The sequence below is a fragment of the Varroa destructor genome, unplaced genomic scaffold (assembly GCF_002443255.2).
Source record: "Varroa destructor unplaced genomic scaffold, Vdes_3.0 BEIS01000007.1, whole genome shotgun sequence".
NCBI lineage: Eukaryota > Metazoa > Arthropoda > Arachnida > Mesostigmata > Varroidae > Varroa > Varroa destructor.
Genome location: NW_019211460.1, coordinates 11,149,191 through 11,160,669, shown reverse-complemented (window position 1 = coordinate 11,160,669; position 11,479 = coordinate 11,149,191). Strand labels below are relative to the sequence as shown.

The 11,479-nt window shown below is 38.5% G+C and overlaps 1 protein-coding gene and 1 long non-coding RNA gene across 7 annotated transcripts in view; one reads left to right on the top strand and one right to left on the bottom strand.

Moving 5' to 3' along the window:
* LOC111254013 (uncharacterized) overlaps nucleotides 1-11,479 on the top strand; it is a 213,462-nt gene that overhangs the window by 198,841 nt on the left and 3,142 nt on the right. For 3 of the 4 annotated variants that reach the window (XM_086975599.1, XM_086975601.1, XM_086975600.1), the window contains 3 exons: nucleotides 6,985-7,102; nucleotides 7,879-7,947; nucleotides 9,804-9,965. In XM_086975599.1, coding sequence (XP_086831725.1) covers nucleotides 6,985-7,102; nucleotides 7,879-7,947; nucleotides 9,804-9,965 — 349 coding nt within the window. Of the gene's footprint in view, nucleotides 1-6,984; nucleotides 7,103-7,878; nucleotides 7,948-9,803; nucleotides 9,966-10,429; nucleotides 10,639-11,479 lie in introns of those variants that run through there. The other variant, XM_086975602.1, reaches the window with a different exon arrangement.
* LOC147754309 (uncharacterized) lies at nucleotides 244-3,744 on the bottom strand. Of its 3 annotated transcripts, none has more exons than XR_015317625.1 (4): nucleotides 2,848-3,744; nucleotides 2,578-2,709; nucleotides 2,221-2,332; nucleotides 244-381 (listed from the first exon to the last, which is right to left on the bottom strand). It is a non-coding gene; the product is annotated as an uncharacterized LOC147754309 (long non-coding RNA). The 3 variants fall into 3 exon arrangements; XR_015317623.1 differs by having other exon boundaries at nucleotides 249-388; nucleotides 2,848-3,731; XR_015317624.1 differs by having other exon boundaries at nucleotides 250-388; nucleotides 2,017-2,332; nucleotides 2,848-3,738.

Sequence of the window (11,479 nt, the reverse complement as noted above, 5' to 3'; positions counted from 1 at the left end):
GTTGCGAATTTGCTGATGCAACAGTGGTTCCATTATTGTATTGTACCATCATCGTAACAGCAGCATAGACTAAAATTTGAATATTTCTAAGACGCTGAATTCGAGCTTCAATGGCAAGCTAATCATTGCCCTTCATCGGACTAAATTCGCCTTCTGATAGCGTGCCGAGGTTGAGTCCATCCGGAATGATCGGTAGAAGCGGTGGTAGCAACAGCGCGAATAGAAACATAAACGGTGATCGAGGTGGAATTACTGTGGATGCAGTTGGTGTCGCGACCCCGCTGACGTCTCCGGGAGCAATGTTTCCACCTTAGCCCCCAGTTTGATTTGTACTGGCCTTGTTGAGTCCGCCAGATGAAGGCGCTCCAGGGCCAACAGGCCCTGCAACCTTAGCATAAAATAACACATATGAGTGACAACGGCTCTGTAAAGAGAGTTAATATATCATCGACTAGGATATTTATTCAAAAACTACATTTACTTTTTAGGTAATTTTTAAACTTCAAAATTAAAATAAAAAATATGTGGTAAAAACAAAATCCCCAGGCTTTGTTGTTGTCGTTATTTGCTGGTTGCTCCCACAAAAGGGGAGCTGAATGCATCCAAATTTGGGAAGTGTACGGCTACCCTGTTAAATAACAAACCATATTTCGGCAGTTTAAAATAGGCTTAGGCAGACACGTTATAGACCCAGGTAACAACGGGAAGGTATCAAACGCAGCATGACGAGCGTAAGGCAATATCTAAGAAAGCAAGTTCCACGAGCAGTGGAAATATAATGCTTGTCTGCAATTTCACTGGATTTGCGTAGTATATTGTACGGAGAAGCAAAATAAGCGGACATCCTTTTAGCGGAGGCGGGCGACAGAAGGAGAAATGAGTAAAATAACCAATCTCTTTCACAACAAATGCTTGAGCTATAATCATCGCACTAGAGAACACGTCACGCCATAATACTATGCTAGAAAAGTCCAAAACAGATCGAGTGGTATATGTTATCTTAGACGAGCTCATCATGTTTGATGTAAAGAAGGAGCCCGACCTTAATCTTCTACTGGGCTTCAGCACGAGAATCGATTGACTGTAAAACGTATTTTATTAGTATATACCAAACAGGAAAAAGAAGGATCGCATTCTCGAAACCGAAAACCACCTGCACTTGCATTCACGAAAAATAAAAAGAGCATTACTACGGGCAAAACTATGGATAATCTGCTAATAATATTGTCTATAGAATCTATCCAATAGTTCAAAGCGTCTTCTTCAAAACGCTCAGATTTGCTTGACATCTATCCGAGACCCATGAATTTGATGCAACTATTGACTATAGCATACACATCTATTATATAGGGTCTAAAAACAACATGCTTTAAGAGTGTTATAGGTAGCAGAGTGTTAACAATATACTGTAGTTTTCCGTTATTAAAAATTTGTTATCAAAAAAAGTTATATTACCATAACTATAGCAATAATAAAATTACTATTATTATTAATATTAATTAATAATGATAATAATAGTGGATGCGCAGGATATACAAAAAACGTAATATATTTTAAAGGTCAAAAAACTCTTTAAGGGTCCAGCTATCGCGACACTGAAGTAGGCATCACGAACAAACGCATAACAAACTCGTAAAACAACAAAGAAATATTTGGGCTTCGCTCAATGAAGTTAACTCGGTCCTCGGCTAAATAGTGGGAACCCTTTTCATTGTTGAGGCACGATATCAACGCCATTAATACTCAGTATTATGATGCCCATGGATACCATCATGGAATGATCATACATGATAATGATTATTTCCTCGAGTAGTACTCAAATGAAAGAGTTCAATCAACGTAGCAGTTTGCTTGCGTCTACTCACTTTTAGGAGGAGATGTAATAAGAGGGGGTTATAAATTTTGGCGAGAAATCATCTCGGAATATTGTAAAGGATAAACGTGTTTTTGTTATAGCGTACCACTCTCTCTGATGGAATTATGCTGAAATTACACACCAAACATTGTATTACGAACTTTCTAAAACGTCCTGGGGCGGTGTTGATGCAGGAGTGTATCTGTTCTCCCATCGCATCACAAATATAGCGTCAAAACTGGTAACATTAAAAGTGACAGGGGAGACGATTAGCGCATTATATTTGCTAATGGGCCGGTAAATGCGTAAGTGCGGGAAAACAGCGTCCGATTATAACTTTGATACTTTTTTCTTAGCAAGTGTACCTCGATCTTGGCTAGGCGAAGCTGTCTGAAGAACAGCTTACCCATAGCTTTGGCCATCAACGATACGATAACCGCAGCTTGAATGTAGATTACGGCCATACATTAGTTTGACCTGCAAAACAGCACAAATGAACAAGACAATAATTAGAACTAGGTGTAAGAAGATTACATTCTAGACAATGGTTTCTCCGTTACGGGTAGTTGCATCAACTAATGGTTAAAATAAAGAAGAGCAGAACAGTTTGATCAGACACGGAAACATCACTACGGTTTGAACGGCAGATTTTTTCTAAGCTTGTTGGGTTACGAGGACCATTAGAGGTGCAATGAGCTAAATGGGTGAAAGTTTAAACTTACTTTGTGAGAACCACGGATGAAAACTGCTTTCTTTGTAGATAAGCATATCCCATTACCGCTGTGGATACGCACAGGCTTTCCAGAGGCCCTGTTGAAACAACAGCATCCTGGAGGCCTCCACGGCGAATAGTGCTGTAAATTGATAAATACAAAAAAAATATCTAAGTGTTAGTATACAAGCTAAAGCAAGTCCTCCTTTATTATATGCAGTTTCTCTGACTACCAATTTTTGCTGTCACAAACAGTAAATGAAAATTGCAGCTTTCTTACCTGTTCAATTGATGTTGAGTACATTTACACAGTCTACAGTTAAATACATTCACACTTTGCCCTGCTTCTGAAACCTGGACGCTTCTTTATAGTTCTAAACAAAAACCCATGAATCCACGATTCAGTTTGCATTTCTATTGAATAAGTCGATACTGAACCAGGAGAAAATTGGTCATATATGACAAGTAGAGGATGACACCTTATTTTCTTGATTGCGATAATTTCAGATGATAATGAGAGCGCAATACACGCACACCCTAAAATCTGCATATGTTGTCAAACAATACTGTAAACATCCTTTATCGTGGAGGCAACAGTTATAATAAGACAGACGTCAGATTGACCGAGATAAACCTACTAAAAATGACATACTGACATAATGTTAATAGGTATACTCAGCGAGCAACAAATAACTAAACTGGAAATTGCGGAAGGTACACACATTTGTCATTAAAAAAGGGAAAACACAGGACAAAACAGAGACCCTAAGAATAAGGAATTAATACAAACTGACATAAAGGCAAAGATAATTTTATTATGATTATTTGACGTTGACATTGTACTACAGAACACACTACTGTTGAAAAAAGAGAGGAGAACCATTATTGCAAAATACTTCGATTATGGGGCTCCTCGTATTCTCAATCTGACACAACTCCATCACTTTAAGGGTATTACGACAATACGACACAGCCACTTACACACGCTATCCTAAATGAAACTAAATAATATTGCTTTTCTTTTGCACAACGGGAACCGGCCTGTAACTAGTCGCTTAACCGTTCTTAACAGTCGCACATATTCCTAAGAGCGCAGCGCGCCATCTTTGTTTTGAATGATGCCGCGCCAACGGAAAAACCAGGCGGGTCAATTAAAAGAGTGTTATGTGAACTAAGATATAATTCCCTTTGGTTACCTTTTAATTGTAAGTAATAATGACAAAGCTTAACGGAATTCATCCAACAATATAAACATCTGTATAAAATTTCCGTAAAATTTAGTTAGCCTTTAGGTAGTCTTTATGCTACAACTAATATCAACCATTACTCGCGTTTGTTCCTCAAGATAATGAGGCACTTCTGACAGACTTTCTGCGAAATGTTCTGTCAACTGAACAAATTAAAATTTAGTGTTTACACCTAGAATCTAACATAAAAAATGTCTGTCTTATTTATTATTGGGCCTTTATATGCTGGTTCGAATTCCGCATTCGATGCTTCTGTTGAGGCCGAAAGGTGTAGAAACTGAGCCAACGTTTTGTCTCAAATGAACTCTTACGTTTGAACACAACCACTGATAATCTATGCAGCTAAGTAATTCATTTTTGATAGGGGAATAAAGAACGCTGTTGTGCTCCGAACTGGACGGGTGTACTTCTTTTAGTTCCTGAATGGTGTGGAGCCGCTAAAAAAATGAGGATAGCCACTATAATTCTTCCCTATATATACTACATCATTTTTCGGCTGTAGTAAGAATCTCACCGCAAAACGTGTAGGACAGGTCCTGGAAATATGTTATCGTAGAATCTCATAAGATGTTTAGAAAAAGTTCCAAAGAACTCAAATTTACGGAATTTTGCTGACCGCTATACAGAAATAAACCGCGTTTGGTTTAGCTTTACTGGCTGGAATAAAGCTCATGCTAATAATGGATACCGGAGTACACTGTGCTGGTTGTTGATATCAGCCGCCATAGTAAAGGTTAAACGCTCTCTGATTAAACCGTATAATGGTATGGAACCGCTTTTTCCGCTCGCGATTCGTCATGGAGCAGGCAATCAGTCGAGCATCTAGTTGAATGGACACATGACCAATCAGCCAGGCGCTTTTTATCACCGACACAATGTGTGGATACCACCCTCTATTGATCGCGCATCTACGACCACTGAAAGTCTGGCATTTAGCCTCATCACACCTCGTTTTCCTTTGCATATACATATGCGAGTAGTGTCACTTGAATACCAGCAAATTTGTAGGCTGAAGGCCGCGAGGTACCTCACATGAGGTCATTTAAAGTGAGGTATTGCAAATCATATACGGTGAAAGGTGCGTTGTCTTCGCTGGTGGTAAATGTTCTATACTTTGTACGCAGCTGAAAAATGGTTATCTTCTTTGTTGCACAGGTTGCTTTCTGACAGGACTAACACTATATAAAGCTGAACAGATGCGATACGATGTAATGGAAAAAATGCGAGGACTATACGGCTAAGATTCGTTTCTTGCTACAACGCCATTTAATATGAAGGGAAAACATTACTCGTGTTTCACCTCGCGCACGAAACGAAAAGAATTTAGGCATTTCTGCTATGCTTTAGTTAGACCCAACTGCCGGATTTTGTATTAGCTTTTCGAGTGCTCAGACTTTCACCCTGAGAAAACTTTATGCTTTGAATAAATTACACACGTCGCTAGTATCAAACGAAATATTAAATCAATGACTCCGGATAGTAATGCCTATGAGCCTCGGTGTTGATAGGTGAAAGTGGGAAAATGTTACACCTACGTGGTATCGCTCGTTACAACCTGAGTCGAGCAGTGGCAGCCACTCGGTTCCGGGATAACCCATTTCTGACAAGTAACTTCAAACTTAGTATAATATCAATTTACATTGAGTAAAATTATTTAACATACTTGGTTTGATAAGAGCAACAGCGTGTTTGGAATCAATTACTGTCATCAGCATATTGTAAATACAGAATCGGTATAGATCGGAAAGATAAAACATATTATAGATTATCATTGAAAATGTCATTAATCGCGCCTTTCATTTTTCGCGATTCCTTATTCTGTCATCGTTTTGATAAAGACTAGTCTCGTCCTTTTTGGAACGCTGAAGGCCCGCACAAATACATATTTGCGTGTTCGATTGTTCAATCACTATTGAACATAACCTTTCTTCGCATTATCTAGTGCATACGATCTGGACGTTCTGACGCTACCCGTATGCCTATGTCCAAGTGCCAACTCACACGTCTAGAATGCAGAATCTCTAGTCAAAACGCGGCACCCTCGATATCGGCAGCGTGCGATATGGTTAACGGCGCCAGATCACATGCATATCAATCACTATCATTGTCGTTACGCTCCCGTGAATTTCCTATTATTAAGTTATTAGTGTATTCCCTCATTCGGAGTTGATAGTGAGAGTCGCATTCCCCTTTGTTAATGGAAGAGAAACGAGAGGCGAGCGAAAAGATTGAGATTGAACAGAAGGGGTTTGCAGGAGTACTCGGTTGGGCGAGTGGGTAAATGCAGCCGACAGACAGGAACCGAGCGGATTTTAATCTCATCATATACAGAAAATCGTGCTACACAATCATCAGCAGCATGGTTAGTAGATGGCAGTACGTTTTTGAGTCCACCTTTTCGCAAGTAGTTTAAAACCTGGCAGCCTACAGAGATCGCATAGACATGTCATACTTATCCTAGTTGTGGCCAGACTACTGATGTCTGACTATGCGCATATTGCCAATGTCGAGAAAAGTTCGGTACATTCGGCATCCGTTTTTTTCTTAAAAATTCTTATTTTTTCTTCTTTTAAAGGCTGAACCTTTTTGGCAACGGCTCATCCGCTAGATTCGTCATCCATAGCGCCACTGGCGTAAGCCGGATCTTTTCTGGGAGATGTCTATGATATTTTACACGAATGATAACGTATCCGGTAATATTCTTTAATATAAGCCGTCTTGTAGAAAGCTGGAAATATTCAGCAACATTACCCATATGTTTTTCATCAATTTTGCTATTTTTATATGCATTTTTCTAGGTTTTTTTCACCCGTTTAATCGCCCCTCCGTTGTTACAGAAGATCAAAAGCACGTAAAAATTACTTAGTCAGCTATTATTATTATGCACGCAGTTCAACAAACACGAATTCTTATATGCACACGAAAAAATAACAAGTATATTTTGAAAGCTAATGCCAGATCGTGCAAGACAATTCGACGCAATGCCGACTAGAGCCGAAGTACTTCTGTAATGACGATTCCATGTCTGAAATATAACGATGCCAGTGTCTCCATCGCTTTACACATTACTTAGGGGAAACCTCATAGAGATTTTTAATGTTAGTTTAAAGATTCCCTGCCTCATACTAGCTCGTCGTATTTAACAAGCACGTGTTCTGTTTTGCTTTCAGAATGCGCTCGCCGACGGCTTGTGTCTAAAGTGGGCAAACCTGTATTAGTTCGTCAAGGAGGACAGGCTGAAGGTGGCTGGGGCCGCGATTGTTTTCGGAAAGCTTTTAATGCCTCTAGGTATCAACACTTGCTTATCTTGATTAAAAATTTGTTGTAGCACTAACTTAGAGCAAGTGGCTTTATTCGTACCATAAACAGAGAAGCTTGGTCACTCAGAAAATCAGCAAGCATGAAAGAAATCGGCACAGATACCCAAAGTAACCGATAAGCAATTATAAGCTATTCTATATTTTTAATATAGAGCTTCCTTTATATTTTTATTAACCATTCTTCAAGGCTTAGCTTAAATATTCAGCCTTGTATGTACTCTCGTTAAATAAGGTAATTTATCTAAATTGAACATATTAGAAATTTATAGCAGTCTTGTTAGTATAAAAATATTAGTTGCTTTGGGATTTTTTGCATTTGCACACTTTAAGGCCGGTTACTATTACTTGAGTCAATCATTTGTCTAAGAGTAGTGCTTTATTCGAACGTCGTAAATGATTAAGTTTATCCGTTACGCCTTACCCATATGTCGCACTCATATGGCGGGCCGGAAATAAAGCTTTGCTGAAACTAAAAACAAATGTAGCAGAATTTTTTAGTACTGGTAAACATCTAGCCAAGTAAGTAGTTTTCATACTGCGTTAAATCAATATTCTGATCAAGCTATATTTATCATGCGATATCAAAACGTACTGTATTGCTCCAAAGAGATATTATAGAGACGTATTATTTTTCTGCCGTACGTACTATTGAATTGTTACTTGCTTGATCAGAGAATGCTCGCTGGCTTAAACCTCTTTTGCATAAATCAGATAACAATTTTTTGTTTGATCCTTATTTATCAGATCATTCGTCACATTGGATAACGATCCAAATACTCTTCTTGAATTTGTCAACGGGAAGCTTGCGAAAAGGTAAAGTCCAGGTTTTATTCTGTCCTACGGCACGCACTTTTCAGTAAGAAACAAACCATCTGTTTTACAGCGACTAATAAAAACTTGGCACGAAAAATGGTACTCCTAAGGATATCAAATTGAAAAATCATTTGAGTTCGCTAAATAGATCAGTAAAGGTATTTTGTAGCTTAGTAAAGATTAAAAAGAATGCACTTCATCAATGTTTATAAATATGGTACGATGGAATACTGGAAAAAATTAAAGGAACCATACAGGCAGGCTCCTTGAGTAGACTTCAATCGAGTTAACCGTGTTTTAGTCATCGGGTATCCTTTAAGGATTTATTATTTACACCATAGGTATTCAAAAAGCCACGCAGAACAATAAGAAGTAATATTTGCATCAGGTGCATATCTTTTTATAAATTTGCAGTGAAAAATAAACTAAAGAATAATAGTCTATTATTAAAAAAAAAAAAAGGTAAATTTTGAAAAGATAAATCCTATAAATTCTGCAAAATTTTAAGACGCATGATCGTTTCCCAAAAGAACTTTTTGTAAAATAAATACTTCAAGTATAGTGCAGCATCAAGGGGATTAGCTAATTGGAGTAACTTATGCCAGAAACCGCAAGCAAAGTTGGTTGACCTTCTAACATACTACATAAACGTATTTTATATAGGTCTCGTCGATTGGAGTCAAGGAAAATCATTATTAGAGAATTCATTGTATGTTGTTCGATAGTATGAATGTGATCAGTTTGGGAAATTGCTTACCATTTTTTCAGCTTGCGTAGAGCGCAATTATCATTATTAATACTACAAGTTATGGAATATTTGTTCAGGTATCTGGGCTCCATATTGAAGAAGACAGGCTAGGAGATGGAGTAAGTGTTAAAAATGCAAAGGCGTTAAAGCCGATTTTAACACTTGTTGCCATTACCGAAGGTGCAATGTGAGGTGTTGGAAATCACGACCTAAACAAGTAACGAGAGTCCACCAATACTTGATAGAATAAGAAATCGTTCATACTTTACGCTATCATCAGTATTCCAGCGGTAGTCAGATACGACTGTTGAAGAACACGGTTTGTAGTATCAAGCAAGTTCGTGTACACTGAACACGTGGACGAGTTGTGTGTACTCTAGAAGGCGTATCGCTAGGTGTAGATGAATACAGGTCTTGGACAGCTGCTTTCATCAACGACACGACAGATTACGCTGAGTCATAGGGCTAGCAGATAACATATAGCATTCGCAGCAAAAGGCTTGGGACCCTGGGTTCAAAATAGGATCCAATTTGTTTGAATTAGTTCTCTATCATCTACAATTTTTTTTCTATTTTCTAGTTTTCTTTCTTTAATTTTGCTCGCTTAAATATATGGTAAACTGACTATATGAATCAACTATGTAGTTTACCGAAATAGATGTCAATACTCTACGGGTTCTGCTTGAACATTTCCAAAATGTCTATTTACTAATTATATGGGCTGCGTCTTGCAAAATGCTAGCTTCACCGCGCACCACTCTGGCGGATCAACTCAGGATTATGTATCGGTAAAATAACAAATCCTTAAAGATAGATTACTTTCGTGTGTAGTATAACTTGAATATATTTTAGAAGACGCTGAATGGTAACATTAAAATATAGATATTTATATATCGGTGCATGCTCAATACCACAAAAACAAAAATCAATGCAAATATTAAAAGTGCTTGCTCTTTTCAGATAAGCATAGATTAATTCGCCTAAAAGCGATTAGATTTTTGTTTACCTCGTGAACGGGTCATTAAAGGGTGAAATAGAAAGGATGGAGAACCTAAGCAGTTCTAAAATGGAACCAATTATATAATTAATTATTTGTATTGTTTTACAGGCATGCTCTGCCGTATCCGTTTCGAGGCAATTCTCACGTAGTCTATAATAACGTGTTCTATTACCATCAGATGAATACTCGAAGCCTTGTGCGATACGATCTTGAAAATAAAACTTCGGCCGCTCTTGACATTGATGATGTAGCGTTTGGCCGATCGTCCAGGTAAGTTTCCGTGGGCGTCCTCCTATCAGTCAATAAAAATGCCTTCCATGCTGGTGGCGGCATCAACGTGAACCTATAATTCACTAAATAGGGATTTATGCACTCTTCACCGTATAAGGATTCCAATTCCGTAAAATAAATTTTCTTTACTTATTAGAAAAATGTATAATTGGCCTTTGATAATAACTGGCTATGACCAATTAACAGATCAGCAAGCAGTGAATCGTTACTGAATTTAAACTGATTAGATGTCATGAGTATTCGAGACCAAAAATGTACATTAGGTCATTGTCTGTGAGATCCGCCGAGAGTACACTACTTACCAGAGTTACTCGGTACGACCTGTCGTAACCTTTTTTTTTAAACTGGAGAATAACATCGTATGAATTCTCGGTATATCGCTACTATAAGGTTAATATTCGCACAGCTATTCGTGACCACTGTCGCTACTTTCCGACTTTCAGCGACTTCCTTTTTCCATAATGAAGCTACAGAAAGGGTTCGAAAATCCTGAGAAAAACTCTATACTTTCATAGCAACGGAAAACTTGAAGGACATACTCTGAAGGTGCGCAGAACCTAAGAAGAGACGCTCCCCGTTATACAGCTTGAGTGTGGCAGGGTCCTGGCTGTAGTCTGTTGGATACCTTTGGCTGAGCGTCACGCGGCCACACTGACAGTTTTAATGTGCAAGCATATTTTGGCCGCTTCCATGTTCCTACCTGATTTCCTCATTATTATACGGGAAGGCTGTCTCTCGCCAAGGTAACTCATCACTTGCATACATAGTACGGGTTACTGAATCGACCTCCGAATTTCCCTCGCGTCTTTTTATTCTTTTCTTACTTTCTCTAGATAATAGTTTCGTGAACCTCATCTCATAAGCATTCTCCCGATTTACAGGGTCCTAGTCAACATTGTCATGGCGATGGTGATAGAAGCGGCTGCATACAAAGTGATCAAAACCAACGTTCGCTGACCCTATGTAGCAATGTTCAAGAGAGGACGAACAATCGTGAATGAAAACCTTATTGGGGGGGGGGGGGGGTGTATGCTTGGCTACGGATCAATGGCCAGTATGCCACACACACATATGCATAATTATAAGCACAGCCAAGGAAGAAACCAAGTTGTGTCAGAGGATGAATGAGTAGAGACTAGAAAAACCGCTAATCATCTATGCAAACAAAGGAAACGTCAGAGTTGCCCTTAGGGAGAGTCTTACGAAGAAAATATAGATGATTATTGTAAGGAAATGATAAGCGGAAACGGCTAACTTCATATCTTCATGGCTAGTTGAACTCGAGTTTAAAGCAGCAGTATATACACCATCTGAAATAACTATAGTCTACATACAAGTAATACATTGAAAGAAAATTAATGTGAGAAAATGTCCAAATATTGACCTGTGTTTACTGTAGACACCCCATACTAAAGCTTGTTGGTATTTATGTGGTGGATGGAACTCTGTATTAAAGCACCTTGTCCTGCGTCGTTAGGGTTCAAGACTTCCGT